The 20,850-nt window shown below is 32.9% G+C and overlaps 1 protein-coding gene and 1 long non-coding RNA gene across 4 annotated transcripts in view; both read right to left on the bottom strand.

The window, feature by feature from the left end:
- The window catches only part of LOC134259374 (neuroglian-like), a 36,984-nt gene extending 20,141 nt beyond the window's left edge, over nt 1-16,843 (bottom strand). The window contains exons 1-5 of one of the 3 annotated variants that reach the window (XM_062741962.1): nt 4,792-4,857; nt 3,249-3,309; nt 2,867-2,990; nt 1,398-1,574; nt 766-953 (exon numbers count right to left, since the gene is read on the bottom strand). In XM_062741962.1, the coding sequence (XP_062597946.1) occupies nt 766-953; nt 1,398-1,574; nt 2,867-2,990; nt 3,249-3,297 (538 nt within the window). In that variant the 5' untranslated portion in view covers nt 3,298-3,309; nt 4,792-4,857. Of the gene's footprint in view, nt 1-765; nt 954-1,397; nt 1,575-2,866; nt 2,991-3,248; nt 3,310-4,791; nt 4,858-16,435; nt 16,560-16,824 lie in introns of those variants that run through there. The other 2 variants (XM_062741963.1, XM_062741964.1) reach the window with 2 other exon arrangements.
- Nucleotides 10,275-14,921, bottom strand: LOC134259377 (uncharacterized). The gene is made up of 3 exons (XR_009990338.1): nt 14,861-14,921; nt 10,751-10,953; nt 10,275-10,422 (listed from the first exon to the last, which is right to left on the bottom strand). It is a non-coding gene; the product is annotated as an uncharacterized LOC134259377 (long non-coding RNA).
- Nucleotides 16,844-20,850: the final 4,007 nt, after the last annotated feature.

The following is a 20,850-nucleotide window of genomic DNA, read 5'->3' as shown; positions in this document are numbered from 1 at the left end:
TAGATTACCTTCTCAAAATTTTCTATTGATCGTGCATGCATAGTATACAATTTTACCACTTCAACGACAAAACAAGTTTATAGCCCTCCTGAGCCTTATATGAAGACCATTGAATTTTTTGAATATTGAAACTGCCATATGAGGTGGCATTTAGTTAATTTATTTGAATGCATGACTTGTCCACGCAGTTCAGGTATGGAAGTAGTAAAGTTGTCTTAAAGTTAAAAAATTGTGCAAAATTTTGTAAATTATATAGAAATCAAAACAAACTCTCATATGTACGAATTCGAAACACACGTTTAGTAATATTTTGAATGTTGAAAAAAATCAAGAAACATCGCAGTTTTTGTGGGCAATAAATATACACAGTTTGACAAGTAGCACATTTCTTAATGTTTTTATTATGTATATACATATGTATGTGCGAGACATATTTTAATGTGGTACATGAACTAGCTGTAGTTTCTTTCCCTCAAAGAGAGCACAGCCAAATGTAATATTTTTACAGTATTTTCCGAGAAGGGTTATCTCTATATAAATTCTTATTGAAATCCTGCGTAGGTTTGTGGGTTTGATACACATAATTATATATACATAGGTTTAGTGAATAGTTTTATATAGATGTGGGGATTGAGTAAAAACTCATCGAATAAAATCCTAAATATGATTGCCAATTTATTAATTAGTTGTCATGAATATGGGAAGTTCCTACCTTACATAAAACCACAAATCATTGCACCATTTAAGCATGCATTAAAAACGAACCTTCATGATCCATTGAGATTCGGTTGTCGTATTCGATAGGCTCAATTCCCATTGGCGTTTTAAGCACCCATTGAACCTCAGCTGGGGGTAAACTAGAAGGAGGGGTGCAGTTTAGAATGACTGACCCTCCCAGCCGGGGGCGGTGAGTAACAGGGGCCTTTATTTCAAAGTCTTCCAACTTTGCCATCCTAGAAATATCAATCTGATTAAAATAGGTTTTGATTTGCTCCCAAATTCTGAATTGGGACTCAGACATTCTGATTGTAGAATTATTTTGATATTTGAAAAAAAAAATAATAGTGAGCACATAATTCAATAAACAGATCTGGTTGAACTTGATTTTTTTAATATTATCATTAATACAATACACAAAACCAGTTAGGTCATCATTCTTTTAGTTCAAATCATGGTTATTAAGACGCAGATTTAATTAACTAAAATCAAAATATTCTATTCTTTACAAATTCATATAAGTTTGAGTAGTTTCGGAGATAATGATTTTGAAAGCAATTCCTTTACATGTACAAATATATTCCTGCAATAATTGTGAAATAATTTTCTGAGAAAGAGAAATGAGAACTATATACTCCATGCATAACAGAGAAAAATCAAGCACAAAAAGCATTACGTACCTTACGTTAACATTAATTGACACAGATGTTCCTAAATCGTTTTCAGCAAAACATTGGTAAATTCCTTCATAATTAATTGGATCATATATATTGATGCTTCCGCTTCCATTGTCTGTGAATCCAACGTTCCGGTTATTGCCAGCATTCAAGTGCAAGCCATTCAATGTCCATCTGTATCTGTTCAGAATCAAAACTAAAAACAATATAAAGTAAAACTCGGTTATAACGAAGTCTCTTGGACCTATGAAATTACTTTGCTATATCCGTAATTCATTATATTCGTATAAAGATTCTTTTAATTGCTATAAGTTGGGATCAAAGATAAACTTCGCTTTACCCCTGTAATCGCAATATCGGTATTCACACTAAACGAGTTTTAATGAACATGCATATAAAGTTACACATGTATACTATTTTTAGCGTTTAATAAGTGAAAGTGATTTTTGTTTATGTTCTCTCCCTTTCTCTCAGTTTTAGTTTTGAACAAGTGACAAAATATGGAGATAAGGATTCATTATTCAACACAAAAGCAAACAATTCATATTCAAGCGCAAAGTTCCATTGTATTGCCTTGTACAAATCAGGAGCAGAACAAACACAGGATCTATATACAAAATATTAGCATTGGGATCAGATACCATTAAAGAGTAGGTATCTCGTGTGTCCTACCCGTTACACCCTCTTTGTCTTCCTTGTGGAGTGAAACATTTTTTATGTTATCAGTTTCTTTTTCTCTCTTTCATTTCTTCAAATTTATTAACAGGAAAAAAAAAAAGAATTTTCGATATATATTAAGTAAAAAAGAATAACATTTTGTCTTAGATGTCGGAAAGAAAGTTTAACAAACGCAACGGGAGAAATTTGAGAAATGCAGAGATGACGAAATTGATAGTCTCGACGAAGGGGTCATAAAATGAATCATATACGGAATCAATTTTGATGAATTAGAGGAGCAATTTCAACAAGTATGTCTCTCCTAAATAAGTATTTTTGAAATACAGAAATTAAATTATTGTTTTTAAATTAAAGCTTATCTACATGTGTAATATACATGTAGGTATGAAAATTATTTGCGTATGCATGCAAATTGTAAAATTTTATAATAACTCTTGTATTATATTGGTAAACACATCAAAGTGTATACATGTAATAGATGCAAAAATTTTAAATCGATATGAAGTTAAATTGTTTAATTCATGTTTCTTGCATGAAAAAAATATAACTTATTTCTATGACCGTTTATGAATTATAACGAAGAAAAAATATGTACAAAAAAAATGATGCATTAAAATGAAGTATAAAGCCAACATCACTCTAGATTTGAGAAAACAATGCATTAAATTACCATTATCTGTAATGCAGATTTTTGCATTCCACATTACTAGCATTACTGTCATTTGTAGGGAATTACCGTTATATTTGGCATTTACCCCAAGCCTGTTCGATACATGTTAAAATCAAATACTTACGTTGGTTTTGGTAGTCCATCTGCATGGCAGGGAAGTCGCAAAGGTTCAAATTCATTAAAATAAACTTCAGAATCTGGCTGTATGTAAATAGACGGGGGTCTAGGGAGAGTGACATTCAGTTGTCCTGTTTTGGGAAAAAATTAAATTCATCATCTGTCTTAACTGAGGCTAGTCCAGGTTTTGTTATTAAATGTAATTTAACAATTCCTTAAAATGTCATGTGGTATTGGACATTTAATGCTGACCAGTTGTGCGGAAATATAACTGAAGTATTGCCGACTCGGCGTCAAACAATAATAATCAATCCATTGTATTATAAATGTTAACTTATATTAACTCAAAGGAAAAGGATACTGATATCTTGGTGTACTTAAACCCTTACCCACACATGATGTAGTTAAAAAGCTGAACAAAATCAACCAAATATCCATGAAGCTTTTACCCTGCAAACAAATCTAAACAAATTTATGTAAAATTCAAGCAGGCAGAAAATAATTTACTTATTATTTAAACAATGATTAACGAATTCTTTTGATCCCCATTAGAGCTTTGAAGATGAAATCCTATCCATAACTGCAATAAAATGCTTCAAACCAAAGTGTTTTTTACGCACAAATCTTATCAATTATTATAAAATACGATCTGTAAAAATGAAAAGGTCTAAAAGCCATAATCTTAGCTTGAGTTACATTGATTCCTCTTTCTGTCAAAATGTTCAAGAAAATGTTTTCTTTTCACATTCCAGATATTTTATCCCGTATTGTAACTCTACTTCATCCGAATTATTCACAATACTAATTTGCTATTTTTACACAAATATAATCAAGATGGCCAGACAGTTTTAAAAGAAATATTAAAAGATATTTTTCCCGCAGTTTATACTTGTAGATATGATAAAGAGACCGGTCGTTTGAATGAGACCGAACAAACTGTCGCAGTAGTTCTTGTACGATAAAGATTCTTCCCTGGCGAGTGTTGAGTATAGAACAAAATTTGCAGCTATCTGCATTGGCAAGTGGTGGCGTCTACATATTAGTGAAAAATTCTCGAGAGGGACATTAAACAACACATAAACAAACAATCAAAACCTGTAGATGATATATACATGTTTCGTTTATGTACATGTAAAAATAAAATCCATAATTGATGGATGGCCTTAACGCTCGTATCCATAGTTACAGTACGACATAAGGTAGTAAACAACTCATATCTTTAAACATGATTTTATTTCAACTTCTTTTTAAATTACTTGTATATCTCAATGCAAAATTTTAAAGTCTTATTCAAGTCATGAACCACACACTGCGATACGTCCTACCGTGGAATTCGAACCTTTCAGAAAAAGCAGGAATATACACGTGCATGAAATATATAGAGATGGAACAGTGTTCAAGCTAAACAGTCCTTTAAACTATGCACAATAGGAGCAGAGCAAACACGGACCTCCTAAACATAAGAGGTAGGATCAGGTGCTTTGGAAGAGTGAGCCGCAAATGCTCACTCCTCAATGGCACCTGATCCCACGTCTGATTTTTTGGAGGTCTGTGTTTGCTTTGCTCCAATTTCGTATTGCGTATTGAACTTTAAAGCTTGAGTACTGTTCGTGTTTTCTATATATATATTTCATGGAGACACCATCAATTCCCGAAGAAGTTCTGAAAACTTACTGTAGATCTATACTCGGCCATTAGAGTCATTGAGCAGCGAGAGATCCTTTCATGCAAGCACCTACTGCGATGCGGGACTTGGTCTATACAATGCCATCTGAAGGTCCGACATCCACATTTGAATTCGATTTCGCGATTTAAGGGAATCCTTCTCAATCCTAGTCTATAGGACAGACGCTCTAAATAACTGCGCGTCACACACACGACGAAATATGTGTAAAAAATCGAAAAAGAAAATAAGATGCGAGTACAACTTACCGATAAATGTTCGTCCTAACTATTGACTGTTGTAAACAACAAATAATTCAAATTGCAATTTCCATCGTTTATAATCATCATTTAATAATTTACATGACAATTTGGCTGCAATACTTCAGAAATTATGGTTTGAAGCATATATGACCTTTATAAAATTTAATGAAACACATTTAGATAACGAACAGTATTCAAGATCAAAAGTCCATGAAACAATATAAAATAGGAACAGAGCAAACACGGACCTACAAAACATCGGAGGTTGGATGAGGTGCTATGAAGGAGTGAGTATCTCCTGCGGACAGGTCACACTTGCTGTGTGTTCCTTGTCATGTTCGGGAAATAACGGAAAACCCGTCGTCGATCCAGTGTTTAAATAATGGATTAACAATTAGTGTGAAAAACGTCAGACAGTATTTGACTCAACGATAAATTATACTAATTTTGCTGAAATGGGCATTTGTTTCAAGCACAGAACTTACGAAATGATGATTTTAAACGAGACAGCTTCTATTAATGGCTCGTCAACTTGTTTGTCAATAATCTACCTCGTTTTAGACAAACGTAGAGCATGCTCTTGCATATCGAATCAACTGAGATATATGCAGGTGATGAAAGTATATTGCATGATTTAACTCACCTTAACCAGAACCTCCCATGATGTAGTCTGACCATGACCGGCTTCTGTTTTGTTCGTTCGTCTGTATTCATGGTTTACATTATCATTTTTTCTCGAGATCCTGCAAATTAATCTATACAAAATTAAAGGTAAAAAATTGATGTAATTAAAAAAAAAAGATTTTCAAAGCATATAATAAATTTTTATAAACTTTAATCCTGTATATTTGCTTTTAAATTGTATAATAAGCATAGTTCTTTTGTCCAATATAACATCACGGGTTTGGAATTGGGGAGACCGTCTTTTGGTTGAGACGGTATAAACTGAGGTCCAGTGTCGTGGTAGTTTTTTTGCGAGAAAACGATTCCTTGCTGCTTATTGGTCTTAATTAACAGTCCGCCAACAGCAAGTGGTGGCATGAAAACTTTTCTGCAACATATATTCATTTAAAAAGTATCATTACAAATGTAAATATAATAATTTTTAAATATGTCTTTGCTCGTAAGTGTTGCAATTAAACGTGCATTAATCATCTTCTTTTTACATTTTTACAGTTTTGAAGGCTAAACCCTTTATGACATGTCAATAAAAATATTACAATACAAATGGAAAATTTTACAATGCGAATGAAAATTTAACCCTATATGGCATGCTAATAAATATTTTACAACACAAATGGAAAATTTTACAGTGCAAATAAAAATTTTACCTGTTTATGGGATGTCAATAAAACATTTACAATACGTACAAATGGAAAACTTTACAGTGCGAAAAAACATACAATAGAAATAAAAAAAAAATATACAAAATAAATGGAAAAGATCGAATATTGCAACGTTTGACGTGCAATTCATTGTACCCCTTTAATTTTATGATTGTATTTCTCCCAGGACCGTACGCGTTTGTCCAGTTCAGATGCCTTATGCAAAAAATAATAATAATTCCAATTGCGTTTTTTCTAAATCAAACTATACATGTAGAAATTCAGAGTAATGAATGCTTTTCATAAAGTCATTGCATCTATCAATAATATTATTCTATTTTATTTTTTACGGAATATAACTCTGTCCCCTGTTTTACTAGCTCTGTGTTTTATTTTCAATACTGTGTTGAAAAATAATGCGTTATTACTTGAAAACAGGTTAAACATATGGACTATTGCTGTTCATCTTTAAATGAATTAGCGATGTTGATATTAAATTAGAATATGTTACAGCTATGTTGATATTATGGATGCATTTATTTTGTTGTACATGTATGCTTAAAAATGATTATCTGTAAATAAATATTCATTGTTTTATTACAAGAGAAAAAATACTTACCTGCCGCTTTTATCAGTGCTTCGACACATTTGCCATAGCCAAGAGATAAATTCGTAATTTGTAATTAAAAAAAAAAATCAAATGTCTGTCGTGTATTTTATCTTCTGTGTATTTTACACAAGCTGTTACCTGTACAACTATAATAGATATGAAAGATTAATATTGTTGCACAAGTATTTATTTATCATTTTTATTATTTTATTTAAATTTACAGATTTGCCGAAATTATCCCTACCATTAACAACAAGTCTCTATTGTCATACACGCAACAGCATTTTTATTCAGGTGAAATTATCAAATACTGTGGCGCAGCATGCTTTGGATAAAAAAAAAAGCGAAAAGCATATAAAAAATCAAAATTGATTATAAATTTGAAATTCTCTTACAATATCTTGAATAGAATAGAGACGTACATGGCGCGGACAACCTTGCTTGTTATAGCAGGAAAGAGGACCAGGAACTTTTTGATTGACTCTTGATTTCATATATAATTCTTAAAGTTCATATATTGATTTATGGCTTTGACCTTTGACCTTAAAATCAATCAGGTTCTTTGTAGGCCATAGGAAGTTGCGAGGCAAAATTTCATTGCGAAAGATCAAAGAGTTCGCGTGATATCGCGCGGAAACGAAAGCATTACAGACAGATGAACAGCTATACAGGTGGACGGACGGACGGACATACCCAAATTTATATTCCCCACGTACAGTGAAAGCGGGGGACAAAAAATAAGGAAAATGTAATTAGATCAACATCAAGAGATAATATTATTTGTCGTGGCATTTTATAATATCCATGAAAAGATGTTTCATTGTTATAATAAAGATAAAAGAATAGATATAATTGTTTTATTATCTGCTGGTTTTCAATTTAATGGATTTAATTGTCTTTTCTTAGAAATTATTCTTTTTAAGTCTTAATGTTTGCTGCAACTTTTTACATATTCACGATATTTAAGGCATAAAATTTAAATTTAAAGTAAATATTACATATATATGATTTTTAAACCAAGCCTCTTTGATGAATTTGAAATTACAAAAATAAAAGAACTGCAAAACATCAAACAATTTTAGATTATTTTGCTGATTTTTTTTTTCTCAGGTTTTTTTTTGATTTCATATAGCATTATGTACCGAAATATGTTTATCTTTAGCAGAGCTAGAATGTCTACTCTAGAGTTGCAAAATACGGAGTTGATCATTACGTCACGGATTCGAATTTCACTGTGGGACGTAGAGACCATGACTTTGGATAAGTATACAGAAGTCCCGTGTCACAGGAAATAGGATTCCCCCCCCCCTTTTTTTTTTTTTTATACAAATTGTAAGTTCTAAAATCTTTTTTGCAAATGGTTACCCTGGGGGTAGGGCGGGATCAAAGTTTCAGAGAAATTCTTGAAACAAAACGTCCCATCAAGACCTATCTGATAGAGTCAACTTCTGAAATGCAGGTGTATTTTCATATACAGTTTCATGTACAGATAATGAAACAAAGCTTATATTTGTTTATTTTTACATCAAGATTCTTAAAAGAGGTTGACTTTCCAACGATTACATATACATTATTTAGATATGAATTTGTTTCCTTTCGTGTTCAAAGGATATTTCCTGATTGTAGCATTAGATGTATTTTTACTGGTCCAGACTTCCTAAAAGAAAACAGATATTCTCATTGATAACAAGTACCTCTACTCAATACTACAACTATATCTACATGGAAAAATTCAGTAAAAATTTGTGACTTTCCACTTTAACAGCCTTGTCAAGTATTAAATAAAACATGTACAGAATAAAATCATTTGTTTCACTAGAAACTCGTTGCAAGCAACGAGAGGTCCTCCATCCTACTCTCCATCTTTGTATGTATGTATGCAAGTAGATGTATTTATAGACATATGCTAGTAATACTGAGACACACAGGAATGCGCACTTAAGAAGAAATACTTATTATGGAAAATATCACAATGAAATAGATGGGTAGAATTCAACGCAGACACCTGAAAAAACATTGAATCAAAATTATTATTCAAAGTTTAGTTTACTACAATCCACTGTGGGACGTGGAGACCGGTCCTTCGAATAAGACATTTTCAACAAAGGTCCCGAGTCGCAGTAGATGCTAACACGAAAGGATTCCTTAATGCTTAATGTCCTTGAGTGCCAAATATAGGAAAAAAATTGAATCTCCACAAGCAAGTGATGACGTCTCAATATGAGTGAAATATTCTCAAGAGGAGAGGGGCGTTAAAAAACAATTAATCAATCAGTCAATCATTTTAAGCCATTTCAGGCAAAATATTTTTCTCGAGATGGCAATGAACATTTTATTGTTTAAAAAAAACATAAGGACACACTCCATTTTTTATCATTGCTAGCAATGAGTTGGAATTTCTTACAGGTGCTCACAGATCAAATGACTGAAGAACGCAATTCTTTGTCAGATTACCTATTGTATTACCTTTGCAGAACAGAGTATATGTTCGTAAGCGAAATATTCATTTCCAAAAAACGCAATCTTCCCTGTCCTATTATCCCTGAGAAAGTCATTAATTTCTCTTTTAGAAATTGCATAGAAAAGTCTTATTTGTATTCATTTTATATAATAGTGAAATTGATATAATACTTACTGTAATTTTGATGAATCAATAACACCTTCCCTAAGAGAATGGTCAAGGTGGATTGAAATTCAATTGCAAATTAAAGAAGAATTTCAATCCAATGTTTTCTCCGACGTAAGCAATAAAATCTATGCAGGCGTCTGAGAAAACATCTGATTGAATTGAATGTTTTATAAATTTTCAAACAAATTAGATATTAAGCATGTTGGAAAAAATCTCTATGATTCCTGGATTTTCAATAAAAAATATCGAGAAACAAAACATTTCTAAAAATTCGACCTTTTAAATTTGAATCAGGAAACGGCGGGCAGTACTGACGACAAACAAAAAGTCACGTCCCGGCTAGTATTTATCACGATCTTTAACCCTTGAAAGTTTCACATTAATATACATTGTATTTTACCGTCCAGCAATTATCCCCGCACAAAATTACATTTTAAATTCAGAAAATGGTCTGTAAAGCATGCAGAGGTTTAGAATGCGTCAGCCAGTTGTTTGGAACTTAAAGATTAATTTCAATGACATAAAATGACTCATCAATTATTTAGTTTTGAAAAATAAGATGCCATCACTTACCAAACACGTTAAGATAGACACCAGAAAACACATAACCGTGGATGTTAGAAGCGTTACACTGTATGACCATGTGATCATTTTTGTTTAAGTTCACAAAGGTCAAATTGTTGGCATCTGGTTTCAGGAATCTGTCACTTTGAATGATTGGTACCCTAGATTCTTGAAATTAAAAAAAAAATTACAAATATTCTTAAAAGTACAAAAAAAAAAAAAAAAAACAAAAAACAAAAAACAGACTTTAGAAATATCTTTGTAATATAAAAATAAAGAATATATTTCACGAAATATGATTTAAAAATACATGTACATGTATGTATTTATTTATTTATTTAAAAAAAAGTAATACATGCAAGTATAAGGTATAATATCCTCCAGCCTGATTTCATTAATGAACCATGTCACTTTTGGGTGTGGGATACCATTTGCCTTGCAGATGAATGTCACAGATGCCCCAGGACTAGTCTCCACATCTTTTGGCTCATCTTCCCAATTTGGCTTGGCTAATGTTAATTTGTAAATTTCATGAAATTTCGTTTTGAAAATATAATGGGAATGTGTTTCTTCAGATTTACAAGTAAATATACAAAAGGGGTCTTTCAAATGAGATACTAAAATTCCATTTCCCCCCATTTTTTTAACGAAATAAAAACAATTATTGCCACGCATTAACTCAATTGTTTATTAAACAATTAAAGAAAGGGTACCTGTCATTTCAAACTCAGATAGGTTTGTTTCAGAAACGTTACCGTTTCTCTAAAATTGTATTGTATCAAACTACATATAATTTATTATTGGATTAGGCATTCTTACTACAGGCGAATAGCTTACATTCCACTCTGATAACAAAATTTCTGGCGGCTCGGGGTCCCTGGGTGTTTATATCATAACATTCGTACAGTCCGGCATCATCCGCCGTCAGGTTAGGGATCGTGAGTTCCTGTTCCCCAAGCGAAACTTTGTTTCCCCCTTTAGACCAATTTGTTCAGAAGGTGATGCCCAAAGATACTTAGGAGGTCTCAAAACTGGAGAGGCTACAAACCAGAGGTTACACATGTACCATTACACATTTATTGACTGAGTAGGAGGCAACATGCGTTTTGTCAGACCCAAGAACCAACATGTTTGCCCGAGGCCGTTAGATCAAAGTCAGATATGTTGGTTCGAGGGTCGACAAAACGCATTGTGCACGAGAACACATTCAATAAATGTTTTGATATACCTTTTATTTTGATGTTTTGAAGGGACTCCGACCCCCAGCCAGGAAGGACAACTCTTTTATTTATAATTTAATTCAAAAAGTGTTTAAATGAAGCTTGAAAATTAAATCTTTTCATGCAACAATTTTCATTATATGCCTCGCAGTGTGCTTCAAGGTTCTTTGAACTTCTCAGAAAGGTCTAATTAAAAGTAGAAATTTTTAGATACCAATGTTTATTAACATGATATGAAATTAGAAGTGATTTATGGAGCTTTGCAAAGAACTTTAAAGCACATTGAGAGGCATATATTGAAAACTGTTGCATGAAAATATCTAATTAATTTATTAACATTAATTAATTAATGAACATTAATTAATCTTTTACTGTCTTCCGTGATGTAAACCTCAGGTCCGTCAAGGTTAACTACCAGCGAATGCAAATGGTTGTTTGATAATGATGATGATTGTTTTTATATAGCGCTTTTTCTAGCATAAATGCTACTCAAAGCGCTTTAAAATGCACTATTACCCCAGCAGACCATAACAATCCAGAATCTTTCTCAAGCTGCCGTTAAGGCGCTAAAACACTAACATTCTGACAATATCTTTCACTGTCTATAGCCAGGTACCCCTTTTACACTTGGATGGAGTGAAGAAATTCGTTTAAAGTGCCTTTCCCAAGGACACAACGTCGACTTGCCGCGGCCAGGAATCGAACTCACAACCTTTCCGGCACCTTAACCACTAGACTACCGACGCCACTGAGATGACATTAAGCTCTGCCTTTTGTGTGTCGTAAGTGATCCAACATCTCATCGAGTTCCTACATCTCGCATAGAGGTCAAACATTGAATCTTTAATGCCCACCCAATAAGAAACTAGAATTATTCAACTTTTTTCGTAAAGATTGGTATTTGAACAATTTTTCATTACAAAGGTTTAACAAAAACGTACGCTGCCCCCATAGCAAGCTTTCCCCCGGAAATGGTATTCTAGTGTAGGATTTCTCCCCGAGGGAAAATCTTACACCAGAGCCAAATTTCCCCCTCTTTCTTTCTCGGAGTAAGATTTCCCCCTTGTTATAATCAATATAAACCACAGTCGCAACATTTTTGCAAAAAAAAAAAAAAAAAAAAAAAAAAAAATCAGCGACAAACTGATTTTAAAAGATAAACGAGTGTTTTTTTAACATATGTTATAAGAATTCTTTAAGCGTATTTTTTAAATCATGAAATTTCAATCACGAAATATAGCTTTCAAAGGAAATGTTAATTTTCTCAAAATATGATGAAACAAACAAAAAATGGAGGTCTGGATTGTGTAAAATATTAAAATACATTCTTGAAAATGTCCCCAGAAACTTTGAGATAAGTTCATATATTTCATATATTTTTTAAGAAACATATTGAACTGTAAAGTTGCATAATTGAACTTTTCGTCAAATTATTTCATTTTGGCTTGCTCATACATTAAGTTGTTTCACTTAAGAAATACCACGTTTAAATTGAGAAAGGCATCTTATTTAGCCAAAATTTCTGAATTTCGATAGAAAAAGTTTGTTTGTGTAATTTATCCTTATGGATTTTCATATTTGACATGTTATATTTACATTATACAATACGTGTATAGCAGGCTTTATGAGGGTATTGCGTTAGCAATACTTGTTTCCTTCCGACAAGTGAAATCTAGCTAAAAATTGAAAATGTCATTATTCTGTGAAAATTAATTGAAGTGGAACGAAGTGCAAATTTGAAATTTGCCTACCAAAAATTTGCTCTATATCGCCAATCGTTTAGAAAAACATTGCGAAAAACTGTAAAAAAAAAAAAAAAGGAAAAGGTCGTAATTCCTAAAAAAAAAATGAAGCGAAACGAAATGCATACTTGAACTTTAACTCATCCAGATATACTCTGTAATATATCAGAAACAACACCGGTATATATCTTATATAGTTTATCTAATAAGCACAAATATATATACAGCCTGACTACATTGGATATCAGTTAGCAAGTAAGTGTCTTTGTACCAAAATCGTTTTATATTTTATGTCTTTGGAGCCTGGGAAACAGGAAATGTAGGTGACTCAATTTCAGAATAATGTCAGTAGGTTACTGAACTCTGTGAGAGTCAGAGAGCTAACTTTCCTTACGTGTCAAATCAATTATAAACAGATTGTGATAGAAATCTAATAAATTCCTAAACATTACATACTCCTATGCCAAAAATCAGCTGAATGTCTTCAAGCATCTAAAAAAAAGTGCGGAAAAACTATTTGGGATATAGACAGACAGAGGGACACACAGACGGATGGACAAGTAGACAGACACAGAGGAAACTTACAGCTCTCTCAAATTTCATCAATTTATTTTAATTAAAAAAAGGCTCCACGGTAGCCAAGAAAAATCAGATTTAAAATGATCATGTCCATTTGTCGTGTACGTATGTTCAATACAATTGGTCACCATTTTGAAGAAGGGACACTTGTACATTGTAGCAATGTGCCAACCATTCCTCATCAAAAATAAGTAGAGCAATTATATCTTGGGGGGGGGTTGGCTCTGGGGGAAATCGCACTCCATAACTACTCCAAAGTGTAGAATTTTCCCCCGGAAAATTGACTCTGGTGTGGGATTTCCATGGGGGATATCCTACTCTAGAGCCTGTTTTCCTGGAGGGAAATCCTACTCTAGAGCCAGTGTTCCTGGGGAAAATTCTACTCTAGAGCCAGTTTTTCGGAGAAAAGATTTGAGGGTGAAAAACCTACTCTACAAAACCGGTACAAAACAAATGCATTTAGTTTTTGAAGCTTCTTCCTAACGAGATAATTCATTATTATACCATCCTCTTCAACTTTCCTTTCTTATCCGCGAATATATTTTCCTCTTTTTATTTAAAATATAAAACGAAAATATTTATCGTAAAAGAGTATTTATAAGAATGTTTAACAAATTAATTTTATCTGTTCACCCACTTATCAATGCCCAAACTTGAATATTTACTTTGTAAGGATGTTTATATAAATAATAGAAAATGATATCAAAACGACTAACTTAATTGCCCTACAAAGTGGGAGAACCATTTAAAAAAACCAAACCAAAAAACATATCAATTCAGGGGTGATGCAATAAATTTTCATTTGATTTAAGCTGCATGATTTTTTTTACTATTTCCAAAACAAAAATGATTCATGGAGACAGGTACTCCAAACTTTGGTTAATTTCTTTTAAAAAAAATCAAAAATTCTAATATCCAGCAAATAAAACAGCCAAGACTAGAGGTACTATGAGCAATGAGCTCACTAAATGATCCCACCCGCCTCCCATATAGTTATAATGGCGAAGTCCATGTTTTACTGTGGCCGGGAAACCAAAAATATGTGTCGGGTCAAAAAGTAAAATAAGAGATGCACAATGACAATATGTTTTAAAGATTCTGTGAAAGTTTCAGTAAATTTCACCCTGTGGTATAAGAGGAGTTGCGGATAAGAGATGGGTACCCAAAGGCGTAAGACAGACGGATGGACAGACGTACGGACGGACGGACATACCAATTACAGTATACCTCCCACTTTTCAAGCGGGGGGTATAAAAATATACATTTAAGAAATTCAGCCGCAAGTTGAAAGGCTTAACGAAACATACAGCACCTGCTCTATCTTATTGTTAATAAGCTGCTGTGAATAATACTCTAAGTAAAAACATTTAGTTCAGAATTCTATCTCAATATATTTTTTCTCTTACTTCCACTTGGCATAATGAAGTTGTCGTTATCATAAGTGTTTTCCCTCAAAAAGCAATTAATGCACATACAGAGGTAGGCCTTCCCTTCTCTATAATCTTCTGCTTGAACATTGGTAATGTATAATCGACTTTCAAAACAGAAAATACGCATTCAATTTTTCGGGGTTCTCTTGTTTGCTTAAAAAATCGTTCACTTAAAGCTCAACCATTTTAACACTTCATATCTCAATAACTTTTATGCGAAGTTTCTCTTATTAAAAATATATAAATATACTTCACGTTGGAAAAAAAAATAAGGATAAAATGTACATTTATTAACAAACCCCCAAAACTACAATTGAATTGCACTTAAATTGTTTCTTAAATTTTAACTATTTATAAATCTGTAGCTTCTTATGTAAATTCAGCTGCAGATCTGTATACCTTGCTGGTCTGAAAAATTGAGATAAAGAACCAGAGAGCTACAATGCCTCAATTGATAGAAATGTGTATTTATTGCGCTTTTTGTGGATTTTTTTCTCCGTTAATCAATACTGCAAGGGATGCTAACTTCCCTTTTTTTGTTTTATGTTCTTTCCCTTTCTCTCAGTTTTAGTCTTGAAAAAGTGATAAAATATGGAGATAAGGATACAGTATTCAACACAAAAGCATATTCAAACAATTCATATTCAAGCACGAAATTCCATTGTATTCCCCTTGTACCAATCAGGAGCAGAACAAACACAGGCTCTATATACAAAATACTAGCATTGGAATCAGATACCATTGAAGAGTAGGCATCCCTTGTGTCCTACCCGTTACGCCCTCTTTGTCTTCCTTGTGCAGTGAAACATTTTTTATTTTATCTGTTTCTTTTTTCTCTCTTTCATTTCTTATAAATTATTAACAGGAAAAAAGCTGAATTTTCGATATATATTAAGTAAACAAGGATAACATTTTGTCTTAGATGTCGAAATGAAAGTTACACAAACGCAACGGGAGAAATATGCAGAGATGACGAAATTGATAGACTCAATGAAGGGGTCATAAAATGAATCATATACGGTACCAATATTGATGAATCAGTGGAGCAATTTCAACAAGTATGTCTCTCCTAAATTAGTATTTTTAAATGCAGAAATTGAATGATTGTTTTTAAATTAAAGCTTATCTACATGTGTAATATAGGTATGAATTATTTGCGTATGCATGCAAATTGTAGAATTTTATAATAAATCTGATATTATGTTGGCAAACACATCAAAGTGTATACATGTAAAAGATACAAAAAATTTAATCGATATGAAGTTAAATTGTTCCATTCTTGTTTCTTACATTAAAAGATTATTTAATATAACTTATTTCTATGACCATTTATGAATTATAAGATGAAAAAATATGTACAAAAATGATGCATTATAATATAATGTGTAAAGCCAACATCACTCTAGATTCAAGAAATAATTCAGTTAATAACCATCATGTGTAATGGAGATTGTTTTGACATTCCACTTTACTAGCATTACTGTAGGGAATTACCGTTATATTTGGCATTACCCCGAGCCTGTTCGCTACATATTCAAATCAAATACTTACGTTGGTTTTGGTAATCCATCTGCCTGGCAGGGAAGTCTCAAAGGTTCAAATTCATTAAAATAAACTTCAGAATATGGCTGTATGTAAACAGACGGGGGTCTGCTGTGAATGACATTCAGTTGTCCTGTTTTGGAAAAAAAATTAAATTCATCATTTGTCTTAATTGAGTCTATTCTAGGTTTTGTTATGAAATGTCATTTAACAATTACTTAAAAAGTCAAGTAATATTGGACGTTTAGTGCTGACCAATTGTGCAGAAATGTGGCTGATATATTGCCGAATCGGGGTCAAACAATAATAAATAACTAATCAATTGTATATTATTAATGTTAACTTATATTAATTCAAAGTAAAAGGAGACTGATACTTTAGTGTACTTAAACACTTACCCATACATGATGCAGTTAAAAAGCTGAACAAAATCCACCAAATCTCCATCAAGCTGTTAATCTGCAAAAATTCAAATTTGCATAAAATTACAGCAGGCAGAAAATAGTTTACATATTATATTGTTAATGTATTATAAATTCTTAATGCATAAATTCTCTATAAATCCTCTTCTCTGCTCCTAGGTATTAAACCAAATAACTATGTACATAGTTAAGATGAAGAAGGAAGCTTCTTTCCAGTTTGGGAATTTCAGGGCCCCTGGGTTGATGGGTTCTCGTGCTAGGACGGGGCTCTAATAATTATACATGTATAGTGAAAATGCTTAGATTCTTTGAAAATATTTTCTTTCACTCCTGGATTTTATGCAAACGATCTAAGTATATATTTGTGATGAAAAATTGTTCATCTTCAAGAATGAATAATTTCAGGCCCCCTGGGTCAGGGGTACTAGAGGGGGGATTTAGTCTGAAAATAAATTAATGCTTTGAAATCTGCTCTTTGGTATTAATCAACCATTTATGATGAAATAAAATTTATGATAAAATTCACAAAATTTTTAGATAGGTGGCTCCATGGTTGGTTCTTGTAGGAAAATGTGCACAGCTGGTAAATATAAAGTAGAAATGCATTCTCTCTTTGTCACTCTGATCAATATCTGAATAATAAGTAAGTATGCTAAGTGTATAACTATGTTAAACAATAGTGCGTCTTTCAAAATTGTGACTTTTATGGCTTTTGGGTTAAAACACGGACCAAATTAAATTGGTGGAAAATTGTTACATGAAACTCAGGTGACTTTTAATGCCCGTGGGCCTCTTGTTTAAAAGTGAATTAGCTTTGTCTCAAATTTAACGCACTTTGAAAAAAATCAAAGTGCGTAATTTTTCAAAGTGCGTTGTAACACTCCTTTCTCCTCGACTCTAAAGGCCGGTATACACGATAAGATTTGTAGTATAATGCAAGTTTTATAATACTTTTGTATTATAATACTTTCCTGTACTCACGCTAATACATATCTTATAAGATTGTAAATAAACTACGTATTCCAACGTGTTTTTCCCCGCCATATTTCTCTCTCTGTCAAAGTAACAAGAGGCCCAGGGGCCACATCGCTCACCTGAGCAATTGGCTAGAAAAAAAGCACATATCAGATCAGAACTGAAAGTTAACTGAGGGCGGGGAGGGGGCTTGAATTTTAACCCCCCAGGGGGTCATGATTTGAACAAACTAGAATCTACAATACCTGAGGATGATTCCCTATAAATATCACTAAGCATGGCTTTGAAGTACTTGAAAAGAAGATTTTAAAAGGTTTCCCTATATATTGCCATTTAAAACTTTTATCGGCCATTTGGCCCCACCCTTAACTCCCGGGGGTCATGATTTGAACAAACTTGAATCTACACTACCTGAAAATGATTCCACATGAGTTTCGTCTTTCCTGTCTCAATGGTTCTTGAGAAGAAGATTTTTCCTATATATTCCTATGTAAAACTTTGATTGGCCATTTTGGCCCCACCCTATCCCTGTGGGTCATGATTTGAACAAATTTGAATCTACACTACCTGAAAATGATTCCACATGAGTTTCATCTTTCCTGGCCCAGTGGTTCTTGAGGAGAAGATTTTTAAAGATTTTCCAATATATTCCTATTTAAAAGTTTGATCGGCCATTTTGGCCCCACCCTACCCCCAGGGGTCATGATTTGAACAAACTTGAATCTACGCTACCGGAGGATGATTTCACATGAGTTTCATCTTTCCTGGCCCAGTGGTTCTTGAGAAGAAGATTTTTTAAAAATGCCATTAATTTTTCTCAAATTCATAATTATCTCCCCTTGGAAAAGGGCGTGGCCCTTCATTTGAACAAACTTGAATTCCCTTTACCCAAGGATACTTTGTAGCAAGTTTGGTTGAAATTGGCCCAGTGGTTCTTGAGAATAAGATGAAAATTTGAAAAGTTTACAACAACGACAACGACTACGACGACTACAACGACAACGACAGACAACGGACAAATTTTGATCAGAAAAGCTCACTTGGGCCTTTGGCTCAGGTGAGCTAATAAAAATGAAGGATAAGGCTCTGATAGCAGTGTGTATCATTGTACTATGCACTGCTTTATATATTCCACAAGTCATTTTCCCCTTCTCATTAAGCCACGAGTTTCTCGATGTCTTTACTTGTAAAGTCTATCATTATTATTTACCATGTGCTTTTTTAGCTCACCTGAGCCGAAGGCTCAAGTGAGCTTTTCTGATCAAAATTTGTCCGTTGTCTGTCGTTGTCGTCGTCGTTGTCGTAAACTTTTCACATTTTCCTTTTCTTATCAAGAACCACTGGGCCAATTTCAACCAAACTTGCCACAAAGTATCCTTAGGTAAAGGGGATTCAAGTTTGATCAAATGAAGGGCCATACCCTCTTCAAAGGGGAGATAATTTTGAATTAGTGAAAAATTAATGGCATTTTTCTCAAGAACCACTGGGTCAAGAAAGATGAAATCCATGTGGAAGCATCCTCAGATAGTGTAGATTCAAATTTGTTCAAATCATTACCCCCGGGGGGAGGGTCGGGTCACAATGGCCGATCAAATTTTTACATAGGAGTATATAGGGAAAATCTTTAAAAATCTTCTCCTCAATAACCACTGGGCCAGGAAAGATGAAACTCATGTGGAAGCATCCTCAGGGAGTGTAGATTCAATTTTGTTCAAATCATGACCCCCGAGGGTAGAGTGGGGCCACAATGACCGATCCAATTTTTACAAAGGAATATATAGGAAAAATCTTTAAAAATCGTCTTCCCAAGTACTTCTCAAGTACTTCAAAGCATTGATTAGTGATAGTATAGGAAGAAAATGTTTTAAAAAAATATTTTTATCAAGAACAGCAAAGTCATATGCTGTATTAATATGAAGACATTCTAAAGTAGTATTAAATTCAAGCCCCCCACCCCCCGTTAACTTTTCAGTTTTGATCTGATTTGTGTTTTTCCTAGCCGATTTGCTCAAGTGAGCGATGTGGCCCCTGGGCCTCTTGTTTTCGTAATGATAAAAATAGGATGACCCCTAGTGTCATTACATTTCATTGGTCGCTCTATTCTTAATACAGTTTTATAAAATTCCAAAAATCTTATGATATACTGTATTACGAGTGTATACACAGTAAGATTTTGTATTATAAAACAAATCTTATAATACAAATCTTACGGTGTATACCGGCCTTAAGACAGTCGCTCTAAATAACTGCACGCAAATGATGAAATAGGTGTAAAATACTTTTATAGAATCAAAAAGGAAATTAGATGCGAGTACTATAACAACTTACCGATAAATATTCCTCCTAGCTGTTGCAATTGGCTGTTGTAAACGACAAATAATTCACAATGCTTTTTCCATCATTTATACATGACAATTTTGTTGAAATATTGTTATTTATGGTTTGCAGTTTATCTAATCACGAAAGGTATAGCATTTTCCAGAAGTTATATGATGATAAATCGCACACATACATAAAGTTCTACCCTAGTCTCCACTAATAAACTTTAGTTTTCATGAATTAATGACAATTTAATATTTTAAATTACGAATGGCTGTGTAACTACACAACATAAATACAATGATGTATCATTTAAGCAATATGAGCTGAAATGGGAAAATTTTGATGAGTATAATGTAGTTTCATGTGCTTTTAAGGTCAGATGATACAAATAATTTTTTTCTTTGAAAAAGGTTTAATATCATGTCACAAATTTAGAAATTTAGATGGTTCTCAGAATTTGTTCTCCTAAGAACTGGAATATGAAAAAGACTTGGAAAATATTACTAGTATGTCAATGAAAAAACAAAGATAGACAAATCACATTCAGTAAAGGTTTACAGGTGAAAACAAATTTTAAAATATGTTATCATGGTGCTAAAAGTGTAATATAAACTTAAGAAAAATATACCAATCCAGGTGAATTTTGTTAGGAAAAGCTAAATGGTAAAAATCAGCCTATTTGATATTGCTTATTTTTCGTAATTT

Source organism: Saccostrea cucullata, unplaced genomic scaffold, assembly GCF_032062105.1.
Source record: "Saccostrea cucullata isolate Sc308-1 unplaced genomic scaffold, CSIRO_AGI_Scuc_v1 ctg1423, whole genome shotgun sequence".
Classification (NCBI taxonomy): domain Eukaryota; kingdom Metazoa; phylum Mollusca; class Bivalvia; order Ostreida; family Ostreidae; genus Saccostrea; species Saccostrea cuccullata.
The sequence above is the reverse complement of the archived record's forward strand: the minus strand, read 5'-3'. Positions and strand labels throughout refer to the sequence as shown.